The sequence below is a fragment of the Schistocerca cancellata genome, chromosome 8, assembly GCF_023864275.1.
Source record: "Schistocerca cancellata isolate TAMUIC-IGC-003103 chromosome 8, iqSchCanc2.1, whole genome shotgun sequence".
NCBI lineage: Eukaryota > Metazoa > Arthropoda > Insecta > Orthoptera > Acrididae > Schistocerca > Schistocerca cancellata.
In genome coordinates, this window is record NC_064633.1 from 111,475,917 (window position 1) to 111,497,059 (window position 21,143).

At 42.9% G+C, this 21,143-nt stretch overlaps 1 protein-coding gene across 2 annotated transcripts in view; it reads left to right on the top strand.

Moving 5' to 3' along the window:
- Positions 1-21,143, top strand: part of LOC126094805 (cholinesterase 1-like) — a 198,564-nt gene that overhangs the window by 90,655 nt on the left and 86,766 nt on the right. For both annotated transcript variants that reach the window (XM_049909374.1, XM_049909375.1), the window contains exon 6: positions 7,470-7,672. In XM_049909374.1, the coding sequence (XP_049765331.1) occupies positions 7,470-7,672 (203 nt within the window). The remainder of the gene's footprint in view (positions 1-7,469; positions 7,673-21,143) is intronic.

The window sequence follows — 21,143 nt, forward strand, 5'->3', positions numbered from 1 at the left end:
ACACAGCCAACAGCACCAGGAAACTTCTGATGGCTCTAGTGTCGCACCTCATACACATGCGCACGTCACGTTTTAAGTCTGGATGCGTCTAAGCTCTTTTATTGTACTTGGCATCAATACAGCGAATGACAACACCAAATCTACAATTATTACACAAATACAAATACTAGTGCTGCGTGTACACGTTACATATTCGAGCGTACGACACGCGTTTCATCTTCAGGTGGATGTCCACAGCCAATGGGCGCGGCGGATTAAAATAGGAGGCATCGTAGCGTCTTTATTAACCACTCACATTTAATATAAAACACAGTGGAACAAAAAAAATCACGTTGCAATACATATGTTCTTTTACAATTAATGGAGGCGTTTTCTAATCTCTGCTGTAATTAAAGTAATTGTGTTACTTTAATATTGTTGCGTCTTGGTAATACAGAATCAAAAATTGTTTGTGTTACGTTTTGTGTACTTAACATCTGATGTCCTCATAAAATGGTACCTCACAGAAAAACACATTATAAAAGTGTTTTCGATGCCCCATACATCCTCCCACAGTTTTTGGTGTAACTAATTTTCATCCAGAAGATACTACTTCTACAGATTCAAAAATACTCATTGAAAAACATGACATCAGATAAAAATATTTGTTTTGATGTCGCGTGCAAACTTCTAGAGTTTGTCAATTTAAATAATTTTCACCCTATATGCACCAGTCGGTTGCATAAGACTAGTGCAATAACGTGGGTCGACGTGGACACATGGTGTAATGACAGGAAGAAGCTATCGTGTTTGGACGTGTCCATGAGCTCACTTTGAATATAGCCACGTTATGTGTTGTTGTATGAACGTGGACTGTCCAACTTCACTATAAGAAATGATCCAATGCCGGTCCATCCTTCAATAATTTTTTAGTGAACGTTGCGGAAACAACTGAATGCAGTGGACATTTGGAGTCGATCACATCTAAGAAGTCATTTCTCACGGCGGGTCATAAATTTGCACGTCTTCAGTGGGCCAAACGACACAGAACCTGAACAGTAGCTGATTGTAGTCATGTGGTGTGGTCTAAGGAACTGACTGCTCCGACGACTCAATGATGCGTTTTTCGATAATATGTGTAGGGTGAAGTTCAGGCTGTGGGTAATTTTATCAAGTTTATGAAGTTTTGGGAACGTTTTTCGCAGCAAATGGTTCAAATGGCTCTGAGCACTATGGGACTCAACATCTGAGGTCATCAGTCCCCTAGAACTTAGAACTACTTAAACCTAACTAACCTAAGGACATCACACACATCCATGCCCGAGGCAGGATTCGAACCTGCGACCGTAGCGGTCGCGCGGTTCCAGACTGGAGCGCCTAGAACCGCTCGGCCACACCGGCCGGCTTTTCGCAGCATGACTTTTGCCCATTTATTCAAGTTATCATTAACATGAACTAGGATGTTCATTTCAACATTCTCGGTGACAAAGGGCTCCCCTTCCTCCTATGTCTTCATGGTGAATATATTTTGGTCTTTTCCTCCTCCCAAGGTGACCAAATCAGTGTTCACAGGGCTGCACACATTCGTCTCTGGTTTGACGAACACACCCCATCGTACTTTGGGCTACCCACCAAATAAAGCAGTCTTAATCCAATGTCGAGAACCTGGCGAAACACAGCAATCAACATACGCTCACTTTAATAGTTCTATGTGGCCTAATCATTAATGACTGTCTTCAGTTGGATATGACAGACCATTAAAAACTTGTGGAATCTCTTCGTTGCTGATGTGAGGCCATTTTCATGGATAGAGGTGATGTTATACGGTATTATCGAGCTGACTCCTCTTAGCTTAAGTAAGAAGCTGCACAGACGATGTCACACATCAACCCAAAACATACAGAGAAGCCAACAGGTCATAGCAATACGTGTATTGGTGCTTAGCTGATGTTAGTCGACAATGGAGTGGATAGTGGACTCAGATTCAGGAGCACTACACGCTGTCATTCTCTCTTTGTTGCATCCCCGGATATGACCACCTATGACTCACTGGACCAGGCAGCTTTGGACATGCCCCTTAAGGCCAGTGGTCTACCTGAAGAATTCAGGGGCTGCTATGAGGTGGATCCAACGGTTTTCTCAGGGTCCGGAATTCGTTGCATTTACTGACGTCAACCTGTGGGATTAGGCAGGGGACCCTCTCTCCCTTATCCTTCTTAATATTCTTTTGTCGTCGTTGACAGTTTAGAGTCTTGTTCCAGGGGAAAACCAGGGACAAATGGTTCAAATGGCTCTGAGCACTATGGGACTCAACTGCTGAGGTCATTAGTCCCCTAGAACTTAGAACTAGTTAAACCGAACTAACCTAAGGACATCACAAACATCCATGCCCGAGGCAGGATTCGAACCTGCGACCGTAGCGGTCTTGCGGTTCCAGACTGCAGCGCCTTTAACCGCGCGGCCACTTCGGCCTGCAAAACCAGGGACAGGGGGTTGTTTGGTGGATGGCATCCTCTTTCTACAACACAAGCTGCACTCGTGTATTAACAGGGTTCTTAAGCAGAACAGAAAGCTACTTATCTTTAAGCTGGTATATGTTTGTGGTACAAGTTCTTCCGTAATAGTCCACGTTAGCCTCACTGCTGGTGAAGTACAATTCCCGCTATGTACGCTGCTATGTACTGACTGACTCTGAGCTACAAACTGTGCTGACTGCGGCTGCGACTGCAACTACGACTGCCTGGGACTGACTGTCAGTGACGGGACTGTGCCCGTGACTCGACTGGACCCTCCAATCCACGGCGGCAATCTAAATACTGGCGGTCGAGAGGGCGTTGGCGGCACGTTGCTTGCGAATTTGTCTTTGGCCTCTCTCCTGATAGACGCACTTGATTCAGCGCCTATTATCGATCTTCTTGCAACCTCTTTGCCGACCAGTGTGCTGGTTAAAGGTTACGCCAGCACAAATATGTCCCTTGACTTTGTGGTTCCTAGGCTTCCAGACCACATTGGTGCATATATTGGTGGTCATCAGATGAATGAAGCCATCTTCATGAATGACACTCTCTTGTTTCCTGAGACAAAAGCTGGGTTGCAGGAACTAGGAGGTGTGGCAGCTTCTGCACTTCCATTTCAATGGAAGGAAATCTTTCTTCTTTGGTTGCTCTGGGTGGGGAGAAGACGGTGAAGGTTGATGGGGACATCGCATTTACTGCAGGCTATTCCACCATGCCAGCCTTGAATTGTGGGGAGCTGTTTCACGACCTGGGCCTGCAGTTGAACGCCAGTGAATGAAATTTGTTTAATCTATGTGAGGAGACAGCACTTCGCTTGGGCACCCTGATGTGGGCACCATCGAAGCCACAACAAAGGCTGTACACTCTTATGACTGGGTGCAGGTGGCTGATCACACCTGCAGATGCCAACAGATGCACCCTGTGATACTGTCATGCTCCTGTTAGTCGGGGCGGGGGGGGGGGGGGGGGGACTTGGGTGTGCTGGCAGTCTGCTGGCCTGGGCCCCATATTAGAAGGAACCACTTGTTCTGTTTGAGAGAGGGGGACTTGAAGTATGTAGAGTGTGAGATGCAGGGATGAACGAACAACTCCTGTATAATTAGTAAATCTTTGTCTTCTTTTTCATAACTGGGCAGAATGTGGGTCAGCTGCCTCGACTTGCCTGTGGATGGAGTGGCCATCAGACAGTGAACCAGAACACGAGGGCAGCATGGATGGGTATTGGAGCCTACCTGCTTCCTTGCCCTAAGTTTATCTTGGATTCCTTAGCTCTATTAAGTCGGATTTTGAGATGATTTCCGAGGAAACAACTTGGGTGATTCCCTTTCCCATTATGTCAGAACTTGTACTCGAACTGTATTGGGCTTGTCGTCGACGAGGCATTAAGAGTCCCCTCTGTCATTCCTATGTCTGGAGATGTTCTTAAAATATTGTAAATGCAGAGTCCTCTGCCATGTCGCCCACTTTTGGATGGGGGATAGGGGATGTGCACAGTCTTACAGTCGGGTTTGTCCCTGATCCATACACGAATGAAACAGAGCAGAGAATATTAGCATGCACTTCCTAATGGTGTGTGCAGTATTTGTAGATTCATACTGGTGTCACTGCTTGTCCAAGCAGTTCTGAATATGGTACTCAGCTGCGACGTTGACATTACTGCAGATATCATCGCCAAAACATCACATCAGCAGAGTGCATCTCAACAAACCACGTGCGGAGTTCTGTGCTACACGTGCTACGAAGTCATTCGTAGTGGAAAGCCACCATAACCTTTCTTTTGGCTAGATCACACTCACAAGAAATGCAGTAGTTCACTGATATGTTTGTGAAATGATTACTATTCAGCCATCAGTGCATTCCAAGTTGAATTAAGAAACATGCCAGTAAAGGTGATCCTTCCCTGTCCCAATCCGACTTTGCTTCTGAGCAATTAAGTCTATGTAAATACCTTTGTGTCACTAGTGCATTTCGCAGCAGAGAGCATCACATCTCTGACGCAGACTGTCCATAACTGAGACGTGGTCCACCACTGAGCCAGCACTGTAGATGAGTCTGTGCAATATGTTTCGACCATGAGTTTAAGATAGCAGGCTGCGATCATATTTAATAACCCTGTGACTTCCTGTCGCTTGTGACAGCGTTCACACGGCCATTGGTGTCATACATACGTCTCTGTTGAAACACCTCTATTGAAGCACCTACATTTCCTGTAGGTATTCAGAATGTCAGCGTACAACACACCATTGCTGCAGGTACAGGTCATTCTACCTTCCCCAAACTTACTGTCATTTTGTATTTCTTTTTATATTTATAATGCTTGGTACTTGATTACAACGTTTCCATTTTCTCTGATGTCTCTCCATTTATTCATTTTAGGTTGCCAGAATTATAACTACATTTGAGTGAAACTAGTGTAGACGCATTGCACTTCATTACTCAACACTTTGGTGACTGCATTTATGTATCCATTTATGGTTTCTGGACAATGCATGCCCACACAGAGGCATGTGAACCATTGTAGACTGCATCAGACTTCCAATGTAGATAGTTGAGTCCACATCAATTGCTGTGCTCCAGTGTTGAACGGACGATATGTATGAAGCTATAAGATTCTTATTGTGGTAGTCAAGGATTTTGGGGTCTTTCCCTTGGTTTAATCAAAATGCTGGAGCTGGGAATCCCCACCCAAGTATTCTCAATTGAGACTCCCTCTACCACACTGCCAGCTTGCCTGAAGTTTCAGAACTCCCTGACTCTACAATGCATCATTATTCGAGAAACCTGTTCTACCTACTGTACAGTCCATTTGTGAGACAGACTGTCACTTCGTGCTGTGGTTAAATTGCACGACCCACTGCGCATATGTCGCTACAGAAGATTCTCTTTTATTAGCTACCGGTACACAGGCAGCATTGTAGCGGGAGCATGTGCTATATGAGTCGAAGTTGTTGTTGTGGTCTTCAGTTCTGAGACTGGTTTGATGCATCTCTCCATGCTACTCTATCCTGTGCAAGCTTCTTCATCTCCCAGTACCTACTGCAACCTACATCCTTCTGAATCTGTTTAGTGTACTCATCTCTTGGTCTCCCTCTACGGTTTTTACGCTCCACGCTGCCCTCCAATACTAAATTGGTGATCCCTTGATGCCTCAGAATATGCCCTACCAACCGATCCCTTCTTCTAGTCACATTGTGCCACAAATTTCTCATCTCTCCATTTCTATTCAATACCTCCTCATTAGTTAGGTAATCTACCTACCCAATCTTCAGCATTCTTCTGTAGCACCACATCTCGAAACCTTCTATTCTCTTCTTGTCCAAACTATTTATCGTCCATGTTTCACTTCCATATATGGCTACACTCCATACAAATACTTTCAGAAACGACTTCCCGACACTTAAATCTATACTCGATGTTAACAAATTTATCTTCTTCAGAAACTCTTTCCTTGCCATTGCCAGTCTACATTTTATATCCTCTCTACTTCGACCATCATCAGTTATTTTGCTCCCCAAAGAGCAAAACTGATTTACTGCTTTAAGCGTCTCATTTCCTAATGTAATTCCCGCAGCATCACCTGATTTAATTCGACTACATTCCATTATCCTCGTTTTGCTTTTGCTGATGTACGTCTTATATCCTCCTTTCAAGACACTGACAATTTCGTTCAGCTGCTCTTCCAGGTCCTTTGCTCTCTCTGACACAATTCCAATGTCATCAGCGAACCTCAAAGTTTTTATTTCTTCTCCATGAATTTTAATACCTACTCCGAATTTTTCTTTTGTTTCCCTTACTGCTTGCTGAATATACAGATTGAATAACATAGGCTACAACCCTGTCTGACTCCCTTCCCAACTACAGCTTCCCTTTCATGCCCCTCGACTCTTATAACTACCATCTGGTTTTTGTGCAAATTGTAAATAGCCTTTCGCTCCCTGATTCGAAGTATAATGGTGTAAAAAACCCGTTTCTCACAGACTGATTATCTTCATCGATTGAGTTTGGCGTGAGGTTGATCTTCTCTGTCACACACCAGCAGGTCCTGTTGGTATCACACCTGAGACATATTCCCGAAATAATCCTAACACGTTTTTCCACAAGGTGTAGACAAAACTGCTAATTGTTAAATGAATCTTATCCATAGTGGATGCTGTCGAACTCCGTGACTGTTCCTTTATGGGGTTGTAGAAAAATATCCGCTATCAGTCACAATAAAAGGTTGCTTATTCGTCACACGCCCGGTTTCGGGCTTGCGCCCATCTTAAGGTGTTTATACATTCGTTTACATGTTTGTACTGTTGGAGATCACTGTATAAATACAAAAATTATTTTCTGGTGACTACACGAATACAAGTGGGACAATTGTAAGTGGCAAGGCAGCATTTGACGAAAATATATCTGTACTTACAACTTATACCATCGCTAGTCTCACTGTAATAATGGTGCTTCATCTTTTCGTAAGTACAGATATATCGTCGTGTGACGAATAAACAACCTTTTATTGTGACTGATAGCGGATATTTTTCTACAACCCCTGCTAATTATTATCTCTAAGAAAAGTTATGGTATTAATATTTTGTTTGTTTGCAGGTAAATGTCTATGACCCTGTTTACATTGGGAGCCACGTGCCACAGTACCGTAGCATGTAGCTAGAGCAGGCGAAAGAAAATGGCACAGTCAATCTCTACTTTGTCAACGTGCTGCGCCATTTTCTTTTGCCTCCTCTAACTACGCGCTACGGTACTGTGGCGCGAGGTTTCCAATCTATACGAGGGTTTTAAACGTGTACCTACAAACGAACAAAAAATTAATCATGTAACTTTTCTTCCATGTGATGATTAACACTTAATGACTGCCCCGCGTAAGATACGCTCGTAGTTTCGAGTCACTGACTGCGGGTGACGCAGCTTTTCACAAACAGACGCCACAGTGCGCCACTAACAGCAGGGCGGTGTGTGTGTGTGTGTGGGCAGGTCTGTTCCAGCAGGCCATCATGCAGTCGGGCAGCGCGCTCAGCCCCCGCGGCATGGCGTTCACGGCCCGTGACCGCGCCTTCCGGCTGGCGCGCTCCCTCGGCTACCAGGGCGGCGACGACTCGGCGGAGCTGCTGGACTTCCTGGCCGCCGCCGACGCGGCAGACCTCGTCAGCGACGACTCCCGCGCCCTCTCCGACCAGGTGAGTGAGTTCAGTCGCCTGCTAGAGGTATCGGGAAACCTATTCTGACTTCCCGCTCACTTATCGAGGAGAGAATGAAATAAAATCCGGCTGTAACAAAGTCGCATTCGGGAGGACGACGGTTCAGTCCCGTCTCCAGCCATCCTGATTTAGGTTTTCCGTGATTTCCCTAAATCGTTTCAGGCAAATGCCGGGATGGCCGATTTCCTTACCCATCCTTCCCTAACCCGAGCTAGCGCTCCGTCTCTAATGACCTCGTTGTCGACGGGACGTTAAACAACACTAACCTGTAACAAAGTCGCCTCTGCAGATTCTTAAACTATCGAATTTTGACTGTCAGTGTTCTTAAAAATTTAACTCGGAAACGTTCTAACATTCTGCGTGGTGTCTGTTTGTTCTAAGTCGTGTCTCCCTATCACTTTCGCGCAACGACGCTCTGAGCGTGTTTTTTAGGGATTTGACTACTTTGAACCTGGGACCTGTTGCTGGTAAGGAGACGCCAGACCACACATGACATGTAGAGTTCAGAATAGTTCAGTGAGACCAGCAATGATATAATCAAATACTTAATTACGAGGGCAGTTCAATAAGTAATGCAACACATTTTTTTTCTGAAACAGGGGTTGTTTTATTCAGCATTGAAATACACCAGGTTATTCCCCAATAGACACCACTTGTGTGAGGTCTATTTTTCAACGTAATCTCCATTCAATACTACGGCCTTACGCCACCTTGAAATGAGGGCCTGTATGCCTGCACGGTACCATTCCACTGGTCGATGTCGGAGCCAACGTCGTACTGCATCAATAACTTCATCATCCGCGTAGTGCCTCCCACGGATTGCGTCCTTCATTGGGCCAAACATATGGAAATCCGACGGTGCGAGATCGGGGCTGTAGGGTGCATGAGGAAGAACAGTCCACTGAAGTTTTGTGAGCTCCTCTCGGGTGCGAAGACTTGTGTGAGGTCTTGCGTTGTCATGGAGAAGGAGAAGTTCGTTCAGATTTTTGTGCCTACGAACACGCTGAAGTCGTTTCTTCAATTTCTAAAGAGTAGCACAATACACTTCAGAGCTGATCGTTTGACCATGGGGAAGGACATCGAACAGAATAACCCATTCAGCGTCCCAGAAGACTGTAACCATGACTTTACCGGCTGAGGGTATGGCTTTAAACTTTTTCTTGGTAGGGGAGTGGGTGTGGCGCCACTCCATTGATTGCCGTTTTGTTTCAGGTTCGAAGTGATGAACCCATGTTTCATCGCCTGTAACAATCTTTGACAAGAAATTGTCACCCTCAGCCACATGAGGAGCAAGCAATTCCGCACAGATGGTTCTCCTTTGCTCTTTATGGTGTTCTGTTAGACAACGAGGGACCCAGCGGGAACAAACCTTTGAATATCCCAACTGGTGAACGATTGTGACAGCACTACCAACAGAGATGTCAAGTTGAGCACTGAGTTGTTTGATGGTGATCCGTCGAACATCTCGAACGAGAGTGTTCGCACGCTCCGCCATTGCAGGAGTCACAGCTGTGCACGGCCGGCCCGCACGCGGGAGATCAGACAGTCTTGCTTGACCTTGCGGCGATGATGACACACGCTTTGCCCAACGACTCACCGTGCTTTTGTCCACTGCCAGATCACCGTAGACATTCTGCAAGCGCCTATGAATATCTGAGATGCCCTGGTTTTCCGCCAAAAGAAACTCGATCACTGCCCGTTGTTTGCAACGCACATCCGTTACAGAGGCCATTTTAACAGCTCCGTACAGCGCTGCCACCTGTCGGAAGTCAATGAAACTATACGAGACGAAGCGGGAATGTGTGAAAATATTCCACAAGAAATTTTCGGTTTTTTCAACCAAAACTGGCCGAGAAAAAAAATGTGTTGCATTACTTATTGAACTGCCCTCGTATTTCAGCGTCAGCTCCACTGCACTCCCTATAAAAGATTCTTAATACTAACTAAATTTAGTGGAGGGGGTTCAAGGCTTTCCTATTTTTAATTAGCTGGGAAAAAGCAGTTAAGTTTACCACTGGAGTTTTTATTCTACTCACAAAACATTGTTTATGAATTGCACTACTGATAAAAGGAAATATTTTGATACATAATGATATAAACCAACTAAGTTCAACAAAAATGTGAACGAATATTCCCTGAATGGGTTTCCAAGTTCTACAATGGATCGAACAATGATCTATGCCATATCACATCTATAATCTAGATTTAAGTTAAGTTTCATAAAGGAGAAAACTATCAAAATGGTATACAGTGACCCTCAATTATCTTTAATTACTTATTTAACTTGTCGTAAATTACTGTGGCTGATGTGGCTTCTCAATACTTATGTAACAGAAAAATGATCGCGTTTCAGATTTTAACTTCAAGTAGCAAATGTGAATACCATACCATGAGCTTTAATTGACGATCGACACTAGTATTACGCAAAAAGAGGGTGTAACAGATGAGACTTCTGCAGTTCTGAGTGAAGCCTTATGCGCTCTCATGCGGCAACACGTGCGTTCATTACCTTGTCGGTGGTTATTCAGCGTCAGGGGGCGGCGGGCGACGCAGCTCCACACACCTCGCCGTCTCGGAAGCAACTCTCCTCTAACTTCTCTTTACTACAATTTACCGAAGTTGGTTTAAGTAAAGCTATCAGGCTGTGTTTTCAACTGACCAATCAGGGTCTCAATGTTAACCCTAAGCTCCGCCTACAGAAATTCTGTTTATCCAATGAGAAACGTTATGCTTTTCGTGGTGGGTCAATGTTTTTAACGTTTGCAACGTAAGAGAGACGCGTATAGTCTCACGCTAAAACGTGCAGCTGGTGTGGCCCTTTTAGTGTTATCGTAAGATCTATACTGTTCTTCTGGAGGGCTCTATCTTTTATCATGGGCTGGGGGGTGGTCTTGGCGGTCGGCCGGCGATGTGGGTGTCCGTCCCTTATCGTAGGGCCTTCTAGCTTAACATTGTTCTGCTCTCGGCTTCTGTTCTCGTTTCTCCCCTCGAAACTGCGTCTGTTTCACGGTGGGAAGGTATGACATGCATTTAGGCGTTCTTGTGTTAGTCTGTGGTATTCCATTTGCTCACTCGCTGATCGTATTACTTTGGTTAATTTAATGTCAGGATTTATTCGGAGCTATGTGACATACTGCCGGATTTGCCATCATGTCAGGGTTTTCATGGAAGGTGTTGGATTTGCCTGACACCTTACAACGTAATGCAGTAAAATTTAATGATTTTGGAACTGGAAGAACCCGCTTGGATACCAAAGTTTCTGCAAAGACTTTTAGTTAGCATTTAGTGACCAAAACCCCAAAAGAGTACAAATTGTACAAACACTTTTGTACTAACGAGTCAAACAAATTTTGTAATTGCCCAGAGATAATTATACAAGTAATAAACACACTCACGACTTCGAGAATGCAAAATTATGACCTTTCGCAGAACAAAAACGTAAGTTACTGTCTTCATACAAGAGATGGGCAAAGCTGTTCTTTTCAGAGATAGAATCAGAACTGGTCACTCACTGAAAGGAACCAGTTGGTTTTCATGACTCATGACTCACCGTTCATTCACAAAAATAATAAAAACAAGGCACATTCCCCTTTTGATTCAGGACACTAAACCTGTATTTCTATCAGAATTGGTCCTATTCTGAATGATCGTACAAAGAGGACAAATAATGTTGTGTTATGTCCCTAGTAGTTTTGAGAGACAAAATTTAAATCTCGTTTGCTGTAAAAGTCCTAAATATTTTTTATCAAGTGTAAAAATTCTAGAAATGAAGACTGATTCTTGTTATATTTTGATACTTTTATTGGTAAAAATATAGTACAATATAAGAATTATGACTGTAACTAAAGTGTATCTGCAGTCATCATTTAAAGTCAGCATTACCATATATGTACCAAAAAAAGCAAAATTAATCAATATTGTCATTTATAAGTAAAATTTGACCCTTTTAGTCAGTGTTAGTCTCTTTCTCTTCTCAATGTGTATTTGTCCCACCTTTGGAAATATTTATTCACAGGGCAATGATTTGTTGTGGTACATAATACAGGGTCTGTCAAAAAGAATCATCCGATTTCGCATGTCTGAAACTAGCAAACATGTACAACGAATTTTGTTTTTTGATGAACAGGAAACTCAAAGTTTTTTTCATACCTTTTCATAGGTGTTCAACATGTCCTTCTTGAGATGAACGGCATATGTCACTGCGGTATTCAGACTGTTCCCACACTGCAGCGAGCATGTCTTGACTTACAGCTTCCACATCTGTTGTTACGTGATGTCTCGTTTCATTCATTGTTGCTGGCAACGGAGGCACACAAACAGAGTCTTTCATAAATCCCCACAAGAAATAACCACATACAGCCAGGTCCAAGGCCAGTAATGTAAGGCTGAATCTTTTGGTCTAGTGCGACCGATCCATTGGTCAGTAATCCTTTGATTTAAAAATTCGTGCACTTTCAGATGCCAGTGCGGCGGTGCCCCATCCTCTTGTTAAATGAAATCGTGCGAATGAGTCTCCAACTGTGGGAAAAGGAAGTTTTCAGACATATCAAGATATGAGCTTCTTGTAACAGTGTTCTCGGCAAAGAAACATGAACCATACACCTATTCCCATGAAACTGCATAAACCCCTTTAAATTTTGGAGAGTCCCTCTCATGTTGTACAGTTTCATATGGTTGTTCCGTTCCCCATATTCTCACATTGTGACGGTTCACCTTTTCATTTAAATGGAGTATTGACTCGTCTAAATACTAAGCGTGGAAGAAAACTGTCACCCCCCCCCCCCCCTTACCTGCCGCGCGGAGCAGCCGCGCTGTATTGGGCGCCTTGTCACGGTCGCGCGGCTCCCCCCCCCCCCCCCCCCCCCCGTCGGAGGTTCGAGTCCTCCCTCGGGCATCGGTATGTGTGTTGTACTTAGAGCGAGTTAGTTTAAGTTAGGTTAATTAGTGTGTAAGTCTAGGCACCGATGACCTCAGCATTTTGGTCTCATAGGAGCTTACCACAATTTTTTTTTTTTTAACAAAGTCATCCTCCATCTTATCAAGAATTTACAAAACTGCACTCATTGTTGTTTGTCATCTTCACGAAGAGCTTGCAGTAGCTGACTTTTGGGTGGTTCCATATGGAAACGTCGACACAACACTCGCCAAACGGATATCGAGGGCATGTTGAGCTGTAGAGCTGCACGGCGAACGTATTTCTGCGGACTCCTTGCGAAACTATGGCGGATGGTTTCGACGGCTGTTATCAGCACTCAGGGACGGCCCAGCGATTTGTCTTCACACAAACAACTCGTTTCTCGGAATTGTTCATGACATCATCTAATGCTCTGTGCTGTAGGAGGATCCACCTCATACCTAGAACGAAAGTCACGCTGAACAGTTATTACTGACCCGCACTGCGCAAAATGTAGAACACAAACGCTTTCTGTTCTCCCGACACCATTTATATTAGAACTCACCTGCTGCTACCTAGCGGGAACCATGTAAAACTCGAGAATTTGCTCTTTCCAACAGTATGTTGTTCACAGACGTATCTGAAATAACATAACAGTTATGTCTTTTTTTTAAATTGGATGATTCTTTATGATATATCCTGTACTTTTAGAGCCAAATTTTACGGCATTGCCCACAGAAATTTTCTTGTTTCCCACGTCTTTAAGCAATCGCTGTTTCTTGGAAAATATCCTTCCGCTGAATATTTGTTCAATTCGATAATTGCAGCAATTACCGGATCACGACTTGCTTAAAGCTGACTAACAGTTTCATCGAACCCCTCCCAGGTTGAAGAAGTCTCATGCATTATGGTGGTAACTGCTTGAGAAATGAGTTGTTCTTTTTTTCGTTGAACAACAAATGCTTTCATTTCTGCAGTGGCCTTCATGCAGCAGCTCTGAAATGGCTTGTCGAGTGAAAATCTTTGCCTTTTGAATCGAGGGTCCAGTGACATTGCCTGACCGATCAATTCGTTTCTGGTGATAACACCAAACCGTTCTGATAACCGTTTAAGCAAATTATCAGCCAATGACTATTTCTTGGCAAGATTTCCATTTTTGAAAGTGAGGGTGTTTTTGCAGAGAACACCTCTTTGGTTACGTTATCCAAACATTTCAAAATGTTACATTATCTTCCAGTATGTATCTTTCAAGTTTTGATACGTCCCCTTAGAAAAATTTATGAATTACTGTGCTGATAAACCTCTTACGTTATTTGACTTTCAAACAGCTGAGCAAAACTGAACGTACTCAGACATTTCTCTCTTTACTTATTCTGATAATCACTAAACTGACACACAATATTTTTAGCGCAACGCAATCTGACTTTCAATAATCCCTACAAAAGAATGGCCCTAACTAACAGTAACCAATACTGCCAGCTAAATAAAAGATTCTAACTACTGAAGTCACTAACTACTGATAGGCATAGTTAGCAAATGAAAGATTTTGATAGAGAACAAACAATGCATTTACCTTAATAGTGTTCAAAAGTCATCAGTTCATGACATCCAATCTTACAAATTTACTCTTTCTGATGGACACACATCCAGATCATCCGCTCTCAAAACTCCGCCATCTCCCTCCCCACATCCACCATTGCAGGTGGCTCACCTTCAACTGCGCAACGCTACTCGCTGTTCACATCCAACTGTCCAACACTACAATAGCAAATTTTCCAACAATGCAAACCAGCCACAGACTTCACACAGCACAGCCAGTGATTTTCATATAGAGCGCTACGTCGCGTTACCAACATAAAAACCTAAACAGCCTACTTAACAGTTTAAGATGATCGATTTTCCAGCTAAAACAGTGAGGCAAGAAATTATGGGATCTTTATTTAAAGTAAATATTTGCAACAATTCGTAAGTAGAGTTTGATCTAGTTGGGACATCTTGTTTCAGTTTCACTTGGTTTCTTACTTTGTCAAATCTTCTTGTTTTTCAGCAAGTTTGCTTAAAGCAAAGGGTCTCTCCTTAGAAAACGTAACAACTCCTTTAACCTCGTCAACAGTTTTCTGTGTGTGCTTCTGAATTGCGTGCTGCACAGCAAGGTTTAAAGAATACGCAAAGCATGGGATATGTGGAAGTTTCAGAAACGTGGTAGTTAATTTCACACTTGTTGCATTATCTGTTATTATGGAAGTGATTTTGAAATTGATATTGCATTTGGCGATAAAAGACTTTACCTATTTGAGACGTTTTCTGCAGTTTGTTTGTCTCCGAATTGTGAACACTAGAAAAGGTATGATTTTACTTCACTCTATTCATCCATAAAATCTGCAGTGAATGCATAGAAAGCAATGTTATTTAGGCTGGTCCACGCATCAAATCTGTGGCAGACTGCCTTTGCGGTGGCCAAATTGTTTTTAATTTTATCAAATGACTCATGATACAAACTGGGCATCAGCAAGTTTGACAACGTTTTTCGACTTGGTAAATTATAATTGGGCAAAGCATACAGTAAATAACTTTTTTTTTAATTCTGAGTCTTCAACTATAGAGAAAGGATGGTGTTCTCTGCACATCTTTTTTAAAAGCTGTACATCTAATGTCATACTTGTATTTAATGTGAACGGCTTTATAATATTAAAAAATTAACTTACTTGGTGTTGCCAATGAAAAGCAGTTGGTGGTGGGGGCATCACAAAAGGAAATAAAGCGGAACTTGGTCCAGATGGGTTGGATACAGTTTGAGACTCAATTTGCTTTTCTGAGTGGATACCTTCACAGCGGCGAAAGCAGGCGGCAGTGAGGACTGATGACGAGAAATGATTTCTCGACTTTCTATATCGATTGATGGCGATCTCGATCGGCCTGCTGACCCACATCGCTCAAGAGGTACTGTAAGACACTTCGATTTTAGATGCCTCTTCAGTTTTGATGATGAGCCAGAGGCCATGGAAATTATTTGCTGACGGCAGCGGCATTTTCGTTTTTCTTCCTTTTTGGTAAAATGGTACCACACATCGCTCGTAATTCTTCTAGGCAAAAACAATGTGGCTGACATATTGTTGTGCAGCCGTAAAAAGTACACTGGAAAAATTAAAATATTTACTTTTAACATAGACATTTTAAATTTTAAAAGCTTCAAGTGATAATAAATATGCATGCAACACATTCTGTAATCAGAAGTTATAAAATAGGATGTAGGACGTTATAATATGGGAAACCTAGCTCCACAATCGTGAAGTCTGTATAAATTCGAAAACTCCTGGAGCAGTCTTAGTGATTAAGAAACTCGCGAAGACAAGTCTCCTTTTTACTTCCCGCTTCCTTCGTCTGTCACACGTTATTTTGCTTCGAAGGCAGCAGATTTCCTTAATTTCATCTACTTCATGGTTACCAGTTTTTATATTAATTTTATCACTAATCTCATTTCTGCTACTCCTTATTATATTTGTCTTTCTTCGGCTTATCCTTAATCGATATTCTGTACTCCTCCATTTAATAGGCCCTGTAATCATACTTCAGTTTCACTGAGGATAGCTGTTTCAGTGATATTCTTTCCCTCTCAATTTTAATCTCGCTCGTGAACGTTTCTTTTATTTCCATGATTAGTTCTTCTATGTATAAACTGAACAGCAGGGGCGAAAGACTACATCCTTGTCTTACACCGCTTTTAATCCCAGCACTTCGTCCTTGCCCTTTCATTCCTATTGTTCCCCCTGTCTGCTCGTAAATATTGTATATTATTCGTCTCTTCGTGTACCTTACTTCAATTTTTTTCAGAATTTCAAACATCTTGCAGCATTTTACATTGTGGAACACTTTTTACAGGTCAACAAATCCTATAAATCTGTCTTGGTTTTTCTTGCTTCCATTCTCAATCACATCGTCAGAACAACCTCTTTGGTGTCCTTACATTTCCGGAAGCCACATTGGTCGTCATTTAACAGTTCCACAGTTTTCTTTTCCATTTGTTTCCATTATACTCGCCAGAAACTAAGAAGCATGAACTATTAACCTGATGGTACGTGGTATGGGTTAAGGATCTAAATTGAGTGGTAAGCATCTGGCCCATGAAGATTTTTAACAAAACTAAACAGTCTTTTTATTGATCCATGAGAATATTTAACCCGCCCAGCACAACTGAAGCAATGACCAAAGAGCGGAAAATCTCGTTACCAAATTTAGCATTTCACAACAGAAAGACCACGTCAAATATAATTTTACAGTGATGGAGTTCCGACCCACAGCGAACTAATTCACAGCTAGGCCCCTTGGACCGTTAAGGCACAACTAAAACAGAGAGAAGCTACATTGTAAAAGATGCAAAACATAAAATCTTAAAACATGCCAGAATCTACCACAAAGAACCTAGACACTGAAATTCGAAGGATTCCTTTTAACAGGTGAGGAAAAATACCTTAAATAATGAAACCTTCAAGGTCTTGATAATAAAAAAAAACTTTAAAACAAAGAACCTTAAAAAAAAGCAAGAAGTGAAATTTAAGAGTTTTAATCTTAACTGTATGTAATGAATTCTTCAAGACCATTTAAGTAACAGTGACCTGGGAACTTCAACTTCCTAAATTTAACTAACAAGAGGAGTACCAGGGTTGGGAAATGAAGTTCGGATGCGCGGCTACCTCTTCGCTCTCCAAGTTTGTCAAATGCCCCTCGTTTATAGAGGTCTCATGACACTGAAGTCGATCGTGTACCTGAACTAGTCGGATAGAAGCCGTACGCTCCTGTTCGACGGATGTTATGTATAATATACATGATATAAAATGAAATATTGTCAGTATACAATACAAACAAATATTTGAAGGAAATAATTTGGTTGGAAAAGTTTAAAAATGTTGAAAGAACATAAGTTTTGAATTTGAACGTCATTTTATTTTTTTAATAAGGAAAAGCAAATAGATACTTTGAAAATACGAAGCACGAATTGTTACCAATATTACATCGGCCACCTCGCCATTCGGTTCACTGAGCGGACGCATGGGTATTATATACTGTAGGACTGAAAGTTTAGGAGTGTTTTTCTCGTGAATGGCTGACCATCTGGCCGTATGGCTGGGGCATTGTAACTCTATGGGTTAGTGCTGCAAACACGCGCCGTCCCACTCCGAACTTCATTTCCCAACCCTGGCACTCCCCTTGTAAGCCAGACTTTACAGCAAACTCAATAACTCTCTTGCTGGACCACTGCAGACAAATGATTCATAGCAAACAGCCTACGTACTTGTGGCCGTAGACAACAGTTCACAATGATGAAAACAAGAAATTCGAGTTCCACAAGTTACAGTTGAAACGTCTCCTTAGAAAAATTTATACACGACTGTGCTTAAACTGACACACAATATTTTTTAGCGCAACGCAGTCTGACTTTCAAAAATCCCTACAAAAGAATGGCCCTGACTAACATTAACCTATACCTTTCAAAAATCACTTACCTCACAAAAATCTTCGTTACTCGAACTACCGCAATACGGCGAGCGCCACTACTGCCAGCTAAATAAAAGATTCAAACTACTGAAGACACTTAACTACTGATAGGCATAGATAGCAAATGAAAGATTTTAATAGAGAACAAACAATGTATTTACCTTAATAGTCATCAAAAGTCATAATATATACAGCAGCTCATGACATCCATTTTTACAAATTTCAAAACTCCGCCATCTCTCTCCCCACATCCACCACTGCTGGCGGCTCACCTCCAACTGCGCAACGCTACGCGCTGTTCACATCCAGCTGCCGCTGCCCAACACTACAATGGCAGACAACAATGCAAACTAGCCACAGACTGCACACAGCACAGCCAGTGATTTTCATACAGAGCGCTACGTAACGTTGCCAATAAGAAAACGTAAACAGCCTACTTACACAGTTCGTGGTAAGATTGATATTCAACAACTTAGAAGTTAATCAGAGAGGATATCGACATCATAAACTGGTAATGAAAACCACAATATAATATACAAATGGCATTCAAGGTGAATCCTTAGGACAATAACACACCCGCGAAAGTGGCCTAGCAGGCAAACGGCTAGTCTCCAAGGTATCTGCTCATACATCAAATACACGCGATTCTCACCTTTTTCAAACAGCACTCTGCCAAACTATGCGTCCAGCAGTTTAGGTTAACGCATTTCGCGAGCGGCCCCATCATCTGCATCCACCGTATTGCAGAATGTACCAGGTGATACCCCGTCCAAAAATAAGCAAGCCAACGAGTGATTCAGCTCCGCGAAGGCACCATCGCGTCACGTAGTTCACACGTGACAGCGGACACGAGGATACACAGGCTGCCGAAAGCTGAGTGAGAACGAGGTTTGGCCCTTGCACCTAGCAGACGGACATGAGCGTTACCGTGGCTGCGCCTACACTCCTTATAGACTCTGAGGCAACTGCGTAGATAAACATTAGCTGATGCCGATAACAAATGACACCCATGAGGCTGAACTTCACTGTTTCACCTCTCGTGAGCGCCCCACCTCGTCGCCAGAGGAAGCCTCGACAAAACCCGCAGCGGCCCCATAAGTACGACCATTGCCGACTTTAGGCGAATGACAGCACCCGTAAAATCTAATGGAGCTATCGCACTCGAGATACACTGGTAGCAGTTACTGCTGTAAAATATCTGGGAGTATGCGTACGGAACGATTTGAAGTGGAATGATCATACAAAATTAATTGTTGGTAAGGCGAGTAACAGGTTGAGATTCATTGGGAGAGTCCTTAGAAAATGTAGTCCATCAACAAAGGAGGTGGCTCACAAAACACTCGTTCGACCTATACTTGAGTATGGCCCATCAGTGTGGGATCCGTACCAGATCGAGTTGACGGGAGGACGACGGTTCAATCCCGTCTCCAGCCATCCTGATTTAGATTTTCCGTGATTTCCCTAAATCGCTTCAGGCAAATGCTGGGATGGTTCCTTTGAAAGGGCACGGCCGATTTCCTTCCCCATCCTTCCCTCACCCGAGCTTGTGCTCCGTCTCTAATGACCTCGTTGTCGACGGGACGTTAAACACTAATCTCCTCCTCCTCCTCCTCGAGTTGACGGAGGAGATAGAGAAGATCCAGAGAAGAGCGGCGCGTTTCGTCACAGGGTTATTTGGTAACCGTGATGGCGTTACGGAGATGTTTAACAAACTCAAGTGGCAGACTCTGCAAGAGAGGCGCTCTGCATCGCGGCGTAGCTTGCTCGCCAGGTTTCGAGAGGGTGCGTTTCTGGATGTGGTATCGAATATATTGCTTCCCCCTACTTATACCTCCCGAGGTGATCACGCATGTAAAATTAGAGAGATTCGAGCGCGCACGGAGGCTTTCCGACAGTCGTTCTTCCCGCTAACGATACGCGACTGGAACAGAAAAGGGAGGTAATGACAGTGGCACGTAAAGTGCCCTCCGCCGCACACCGTTGGGTGGCTTGCGTAGTATAAATGTAGATGTAGATGTAGAGATCGAGCCAGCACCAAGCTGGCTCAGTACGATACTTTTCCGAGCGGCTCAAGGCGCTTCAGTCTGGAACCGCGCGACCGCTACGGTTGCAGGTTCGAATCCTGCCTCGGGCATGGATGTGTGTGATGGCCTTAGGTTTAAGTAGTTCTAAGTTCTAGGGGACTGATGACCTCAGATGTTAAGTCCCATAGTGCTCAGAGCCATTGAACGATAGTTTTCGCACTTACGTACCGTCAGCTTCCACACTTTATATACAAGAGAACGAACCTTTCCCTTTCATTATGACACTTAACAACTGAAAGACAAAATGATATCGGTATGCATAAATAGGCAGTGACTTATATTTCAACTTTGGTCCAGGACATCGGTGATGTACCAGAACAATTACTTATATTCTCATAGACACTGTTAGGTCAATGTTGCCATACTTCTTCAAATGAGATACTTATAATTCCTGAGTACTGATGATCATGGGGATTGTAGTATAATACTTAGGAATTTTATGTACGATACTTAGATGCTATTCTGATATTTGCCAATATAAGGCACTTATGGTCAATACTACATTTTTTTCCCCTCCCGTGGAAGATGTCCACTGCCATAACTTACAAATTTGTACATCATTTTCTAACCCTTTTGGATTACTGTACTGTTCAACTAGCGTTGCACTCTTGAGTTGCCACTTAACCAGCTTTATAATTGATGCAACATTGCAATCCCTGACACTCGGCTAATGGGTATAAATACGTTATTGTCTGACTTTAACTAGCCAAATAGTTTGACCAGTTTTTAGGTCCCGTGACATTTCCACCCATGCAGATAGTTTCTGACTCATTAAGGTCATTACACAGAATATGATGACACTGGATGATGTACTTAAGATCCGGATAATCATCTCATATGCTACTAGACCTGCCCTTAATGCAACCTCAGAATGATTTGACATGGTTATACGTCATACCCTTAGTCTTAGGGACTGTACACATTTCATTTTGAGATTTATCTTCAAACATATAGGCGGCCTTCTATAGTTCTCTTTTTC